Source organism: Oncorhynchus kisutch, unplaced genomic scaffold (assembly GCF_002021735.2).
Source record: "Oncorhynchus kisutch isolate 150728-3 unplaced genomic scaffold, Okis_V2 Okis03b-Okis08b_hom, whole genome shotgun sequence".
Taxonomy (NCBI): domain Eukaryota; kingdom Metazoa; phylum Chordata; class Actinopteri; order Salmoniformes; family Salmonidae; genus Oncorhynchus; species Oncorhynchus kisutch.
Genome location: NW_022261980.1, coordinates 596,027 through 603,526, shown reverse-complemented (window position 1 = coordinate 603,526; position 7,500 = coordinate 596,027). Strand labels below are relative to the sequence as shown.

General features: G+C 55.3%; 1 protein-coding gene across 1 annotated transcript in view; it reads left to right on the top strand.

The window, feature by feature from the left end:
* The window catches only part of fbn1 (fibrillin 1), a 126,016-nt gene that overhangs the window by 33,812 nt on the left and 84,704 nt on the right, over positions 1–7,500 (top strand). Inside the window, 5 exon segments of the mRNA XM_031812385.1 lie at positions 2,134–2,286; positions 2,398–2,619; positions 4,838–4,990; positions 6,695–6,814; positions 6,897–7,022. Of these exon segments, the coding sequence (XP_031668245.1) occupies positions 2,134–2,286; positions 2,398–2,619; positions 4,838–4,990; positions 6,695–6,814; positions 6,897–7,022 (774 nt within the window).

Genomic DNA, 7,500 nt, shown 5'->3' with positions numbered 1-7,500 from the left:
GAGGGTAGAGAGAGGGGAGTTGAACGTTGTCCAGACTTCCAGCCGTTAGTATTTAGGTCAGTAGTCGCTTCACTCTAATTCCACTACAATGAGCTATTTTCTCTGAATGCAGAGTGAAGGAGAACAGAGTAGAGGAGATGGGGGGTGTAATGTCACACTGTGCTCACTGTGCATACCTGCATACCTCCTTCTTCCTGCTGCTTCATTATAGGAGCTGCGAAAGAGCTTTCTCTCTCTGTCTCTCTCTCTTTCAGTCTCTCTCACCCTCTCCCTCTCCCTGTCTCTCTCTCTCTCTCTCTCTCTCTCTCTCTCTCTCTCTCTCTCACTCTCTCTCTCTCTCTCTCTCTCTCTCTGGCTAATGCCTTAAACACAACTCTGCACACCATGAGAGACCATGCAGACAGACAGGTCTGTTAGTATGGAGACCAGACAGACACTTCTTCAGTTGCCATTTGTCTGTTTTCCACCTCTGCTTTCTTCTACCTCTGCTAGCACATCATTCTGCTTCTCAGCACAGCTGATCTATTGACTATAATAAACCCAGCATGGGTAGACAAGGGGGCTGGAGAGAGAGAGAAACAGGGAGACAGACAGGGAGACAGACAGGGAGACTAGGATAGTGATATACTGTATGTATCCTGACTAGACAGGACCATGGAGAGACAGACAGGGATAGGGATATACTGGATGTATCCTGACTAAACAGGACCATGGAGAGACAGACAGGGATACTGATATACTGAATGTATCCTGACTAGAGAGAACCACGGAGAGACAGACAGGGATAGGGATATACTGGATGTATCCTGACTAAACAGGACCATGGAGAGACACACAGGGATACTACTATACTGGATGTATCTTGACTAGACAGGACCATGGAGAGACAGTCAGGGATAGGGATATACTGGATGTATACTGACTAGACAGGACCATGGAGAGACAGACAGGGATACTGATATACTGGATGTATCCTGACTAGAGAGAACCACGGAGAGACAGACAGGGATAGGGATATACTGGATGTATACTGACTAGACAGGACCATGGAGAGACACACAGGGATACTACTATACTGGATGTATCCTGACTAGAGAGAACCACGGAGAGACACACAGGGATACTGATATACTGGATGTATCCTGACTAGAGAGAACCACGGAGAGACACACAGGGATACTGATATACTGGATGTATCCTGACTAGACAGGATCATGGAGAGACAGACAGGAATAGGGATATACTGGATGTATCCTGATATATGGGATATATGATATTCTCTTGTCTGAAGGAGACATCACGTCAGACTGGTTTGTACACACACTTTCTGTCTCAGGTGCCTCTGCGTAGTCACACAGTGTGGAGGAAGCATTCAGTTTTGCGTGTGTGTGTCTGTGTGTGTGTGTATGCTTGTGCGTTTGTGTGTGCCAATGAGAAACAGCAATGGTCCACTGGCCAGGGGGTTGATGACCGTGCGTGTTAGGAACATGCACACACATCCTCGCCAACACACACACACACACACACCAGGAACTCCCCTCCAAATATGTCCAGAGAGAGCAGTAAATCAGGACCAGATCGGTTCAGTCCGACTCAAAAGGATCCGGCAGGAATTTGGGTCAGAGTGGTCAAATTGACACACACACACACACACACACACACACACACACACACACACACACACACACACACACACACACACACACACACACACACACACACACACACACACACACACACACACACAGTCCCCCAGGAGAGGATGTTTGTGAGGAAGGAATGTTCGCTATGAGCCTTCCGCTCCACAGAGAGCTGCTGGACCAGACATATCTATCTGTTTCCCACCAATACTATACATTAATATGAACATCAACAAGCTCTGGCCCTGTGTTGAGATGTTTGTCCTGTTCCCTCCTTTATCCCCTCCTCTCTCTCTCCCTCCCTCTCCTTCCCCTCATCTTCCTCTGTCTCTCCCCCTTCTCTCCCATCCTCTCTCCTCTTTCCTCACTCCCTTCCCCTCACCCCACTTAACTCAGAATCCCAATAGCCTGTTCTCTCTCTAGATATCCATGGTGGGTATTTCTAGGATATGTTTGGTATAAACACGTGTTGTCTGGTTTTGTCTCTCTCCAGATGCCCGGGGTGGGTACTGCTATGCCAGCCTGCTGAACGGGCGTTGTGCCAACCAGAACTCCCAGCTCCTGACCAAGATACAGTGCTGCTGTGACAGTGGGCGCTGCTGGTCAGACGGGTCCAGTCCTGAGTTGTGCCCCATGACAGGGACTGGTAGGTACTGACCCAGTACTCATGTCCAATCAGCAATCATTTTCACTTTAGCTGTAGATGTTTCTTCTCTATTTCGTCATATTTCTATGTGTCTCTCTCTCTCTGCTCTAGATGAGTACCAGAAGCTGTGCACACAGGTGCAGACCAGTCCAGGGGGGGGGGCTCTCCCAGGCGGGGGAGGGACTCTCCCAGGTGGAGGAGGGCCTCTCCCAGGCGGGGGAGGGGGAAGACCAGGAGTTCCCCAGGTCCCAGGTATCTACCCAAGACCACCCTACCCAGGACCACCAATCCCTTTCCAGCCTCCGCCTGGACCAGGTCCATACCCTGGACCCAGTAAGTAGTACCCTGACCTCTTACCCCTCACCTCTCACCCCTGAAGCCTCCTCACATGTTAAAATCAGAGTCATATTAAAACCTTAGTGGTTAAGAAATCCTTCAGTAGTGGGTCAACATAATTACTAGAGGTGCATGTGTAATAAAGTGTCTCTTATGACTATGAATGTGGTAATGTGGTAACCCCTCTTTCTGTCTCTCACCCCCCTTTTCTCTCTCCCTCGCCCTATCTCCTTTCCCCCTCTCCCCACTACATCCCTCTCCCTCATCCTCTCCTTTCCCCCTCTCCCCACTACATCCCTCTCCCTCATCCTCTCCCTCCCTCTCCTTTCCCCCTCTCCCCTCTACATCCCTTTCCCTCCCTCTCCCTCCCTCTCCTTTCCCCCTCTCCCCTCTACATCCCTCTCCCTCATCCTCTCCCTCCTTCTCCTTTCCCCCTCTCCCCTCTACATCCCTCTCCCTCATCCTCTCCCTCCCTCTCCTTTCCCCCTCTCCCCACTACATCCCTCTCCCTCATCATCTCCCTCCCTCTCCTTTCCCCCTCTCCCCTCTACATCCCTCTTCCTCATCCTCTCCCTCTCTCCTTTCCCCCTCTCCCCTCTACATCCCTCTCACTCCCTCTCCTTTCCCCCTCTCCCCACTATATCCCTCTCCCTATCTCTCCTTATCTCTCCTTTCCCCTCTCCCCTCTCCCCTCTCCCTCCCTCTCCTTTCCCCCTCTCCCCACTACATCCCTCTCCCTCATCCTCTCCCTCCCTCTCCTTTCGCCCTCTCCCCACTACATCCGTCTCCCTCATCATCTCCCTCCCTCTCCTTTCCCCCTCTCCCCTCTACATCCCTCTCCCTCCCTCTCCTTTCCTCTCTCCCCTCTACATCCCTCTCCCTCATCCTCTCCCTCTCTCTCCTTCCCCCCTCTCCCCACTATATCCCTCTCCCTCTCTCTCCTTCTCTCTCCTTTCCCCTCTCCCCTCTACATCCCTCTCCCTCATCCTCTCCCTCTCTCTCCTTTCCCTCTCTCCCCACTATATCCCTCTCCCTCTCTCTCCTTCTCTCTCCTTTCCCCTCTCCCCTCTACATCCCTCTCCCTCATCCTCTCCCTCTCTCCTTTCCCTCTCTCCCCACTATATCCCTCTCACTCTCTCTCCTTCTCTCTCCTTTCCTCTCTCCCCTCTACATCCCTCTCCCTCATCCTCTCCTTCTCTCTCCTTTCCCTCTCTCCCCACTATATCCCTCTCCCTCTCTCTCATTCTCTCTCCTTCTCTCTCCTTTCCCCTCTCCCCTCTCCCCTCTACATCCCTGTCCCTCATCCTCTCCCTCTCTCTCCTTTCCCCCTCTCCCCACTATATCCCTCTCCCTCTCTCTCCTTCTCTCTCCTTTCCCCTCTCCCCTATACATCCCTCTCCCTCATCCTCTCCTTCTCTCTCCTTTCCCCCTCTCCCCTCTACATCCCTGTCCCTCATCCTCTCCCTCTCTCTCCTTTCCCCCTCTCCCCACTATATCCCTCTCACTATATCCCTCTCCCTCTCTCTCCTTCTCTCTCCTTTCCCCTCTCCCCTCTACATCCCTCTCCCTCATCCTCTCCTTCTCTCTCCTTTCCCCTCTCCCCTCTACATCCCTCTCCCTCATCCTCTCCCTCTCTCTCCTTTCCCCCTCTCCCCTCTACATACCTCTCTCTCCTTCTCTCTCCTTTCCCCTCTCCCCTCTACATCCCTCTCCCTCCCTCCCTCTCCTTCCCCTCTCCCCTCTACATCCCTCTCCCCCATCCTCTCCTTCTCTCTCCTTTCCCCTCTCCCCTCTACATCCCTCTCCCTCTCTCTCCTTCTCTCTCCTTTCCCCTCTCCCCTCTACATCCCTCTCCCTCATCCTCTCCCTCTCTCTCCTTTCCTCCTCTCTCCACTATATCCCTCTCCCTCTCTCTCCTTCTCTCTCCTTTCCCCTCTCCCCTCAACATCCCTCTCCCTCATCCTCTCCCTCTCTCTCCTTTACTCCTCTCTCCACTACATCTCCCCTCTCCCCCTCTCTCCTCTCTCCTTTCCCCTCTCCCCTCTACACCCCTCTCCCTCCCTCCCTCTCCTTCCCCTCTCCCCTCTACATCCCTCTTCCTCATCCTCTCCCTCTCTCTCCTTCTCTCTCCTTCCCCTCTCCCCTCTACATCCCTCTCCCTCATCCTCTCCCTCTCTCTCCTTTCCTCCTCTCTCCACTACATCTCCCCCTCCAGTCATCCAGACCCAGAACATCAGTACCGGCACTACTAACATGTGTGCGGTATACAGGAACCTGTGTCTGAATGGCCGCTGTGTCCCCTCCCCTGGAAGCTACCGCTGTGACTGTAACATGGGCTTCAGACTAGACTCACGAGGAGAGTGTATCGGTGAGGGATGGATCGATGGAGGAGGGAGAGAGGGATGGGGAGGGAAAGGGCAGGAGGGGGAGGGGAGGAGGGAGAGAGGGATGGGGAGGGAAAGGGCAGGAGGGGGAGGGGAGGAGGGAGAGAGGGATGGGGAGGGAAAGGGCAGGAGGGTGAGGGGAGGAGGGAGAGAGGGATGGGGAGGGAAAGGGCAGGAGGGTGAGGGGAGGAGGGAGAGAGGGATGGAGGATGGAGGGAGGGATGGGGGAGGGAGAGGGCAGGAGGGTGAGGGGAGGAGGGAGAGAGGGATGGGGAGGGAAAGGGAAGGAGGGGGAGGGGAGGAGGGAGAGAGGGATGAGGATGGAGAGGGCAGGAGGGTGAGGGGAGGAGGGAGAGAGGGATGGAGAGGGAAAGGGCAGGAGGGTGAGGGGAGGAGGGAGAGAGGGATGGGGAGGGAAAGGGAAGGAGGATGAGAGGGATGGAGGATGGAGGGAGGGATGGGGAGGGAGAGGGCAGGAGGGTGAGGGGAGGAGGGAGGGAGAGAGGGATGGAGGATGGAGGGAGGGATGGGGGAGGGAGGGAGAGGGCAGGAGGGTGAGGGGAGGAGGGAGAGAGGGATGGAGGATGGAGGGAGGGATGGGGAGGGAAAGGGCAGGAGGGTGAGGGGAGGAGGGAGAGAGGGATGGAGGATGGAGGGAGGGCAGGAGGGTGAGGGGAGGAGGGAGAGAGGGATGGAGGATGGAGGGAGGGATGGGGGAGGGAGAGGGCAGGAGGGTGAGGGGAGGAGGTAGCGAGGGATGGAGGATGGAGGGAGGGATGGGGGAGGGAGAGGGCAGGAGGGTGAGGGGAGGAGGGAGAGAGGGATGGAGGATGGAGGGAGGGATGGGGGGGTGAGGGGAGGAGGGAGAGAGGGATGGAGGATGGAGGGAGGGATGGGGAGGGAGAGGGCAGGAGGGTGAGGGGAGGAGGGAGAGAGGGATGGAGGATGGAGGGAGGGATGGGGGAGGGAGAGGGCAGGAGGGTGAGGGGAGGAGGGAGAGAGGGATGGAGGATGGAGGGAGGGCAGGAGGGTGAGGGGAGGAGGGAGAGAGGGATGGAGGATGGAGGGAGGGGTGGGGGGAGGAGGGAGAGAGGGATGGAGGATGGAGGGAGGGATGGGGGAGGGAGAGGGCAGGAGGGTGAGGGGAGGAGGGAGAGAGGGATGGAGGATGGAGGAATGAGGGAGGGAGAAGGCAGGAGGGGGAGGGTGAGAGGGATGGAGGAGGGAGGGAGAGGGCAGGAGGGGGAGGGGAGGAGGGGAGGAGGGTGAGAGGGAGGAGAGAGGGAAGGTGAGGGGAGGAAGGAGAGAGGGATGGAAGAGAGAGGAGAGAGGGAGGGAGAGGGCAGGAGGGTGAGGGGGTAGGGTGAGAGGGATGGAGGAGGGAGGGAGAGGGCAGGAGGGTGAGGGGAGGAGGGATGGAGCAATGGAGGAGGGAGGGAAGAGAGAGAGAGAGAGAGAGAGAGAGGGAGGGAGGGAGGGAGGGTGGGAGGGTGGGAGGGAGGGTGGTAGGGAGGGAGGGAGGGAGGGAGGGAGGGTGGTAGGGAGGGTGGTAGGGAGGGAGGGAGGGTGGTAGGGAGGGAGGGAGGGTGGTAGGGAGGGTGGTAGGGAGGGAGGGTGGTAGGGAGGGAGGGAGGGTGGTAGGGACAGATGGACAGAGTTTGGTTCTTACGAGTGTTCTTGCTCTCCAGATGATGATGAGTGTGCGCGGAACCCGTGTGTGAACGGAGAGTGTGTGAACACGGCTGGATCCTACTTCTGCCAGTGTCCTGCTGGCTTCCAGTCTACTGCTACCAGGACTGAGTGCAGAGGTAACACACACACAACTGTACACACACACACACATACACAAACACAGAGTGGTGAGAATATCATGTCCTGTGTGTGTTTCAGACCTGGATGAGTGTGTGGCAAACGGTCGTATCTGTAACAACGGAAGGTGTGTGAACACTGAGGGGAGCTTCCACTGTGTCTGTAACGCCGGCTTTGAGATCTCTACTAACGGGAAGAACTGTCAAGGTCTGTCTCAAACACACCTCTCTCTCTGTTTGTCTTTGTTGATCTCTGTTGATCTCTGTTGATCTCTGTTGACCTCTGTTGATCTCTGTTGATCTCTGTTGGTCTCTGTTGATCTCTGTTGGTCTCTGTTGATCTCTGTTGGTCTCTGTTGATCTCTGTTGGTCTCTGTTGATCTCTGTTGGTCTCTGTTGTTCTCTGTTGATCTATGTTGGTCTCTGTTGATCTCTGTTGATCTCTGTTTGTCTTTGTGGATCTCTGTTGGACTCTGTTGATCTCTGTTGGTGTCTGTTGGTCTCTGTTGGTATCTGTTGATCTCTGTTGATCTCTGTTTGTCTTTGTGGATCTCTGTTCGTCTCTGTTAGTCTCTGTTGATCTCTGTTGGTCTCTGTTGATCTCTGTTGGTCTCTGTTGATTATGTTGATCTCTGTTGATCTCTGTTGGTCTCTGTTGATCTCTGTTGGTCTCTGTTGATCTCTGT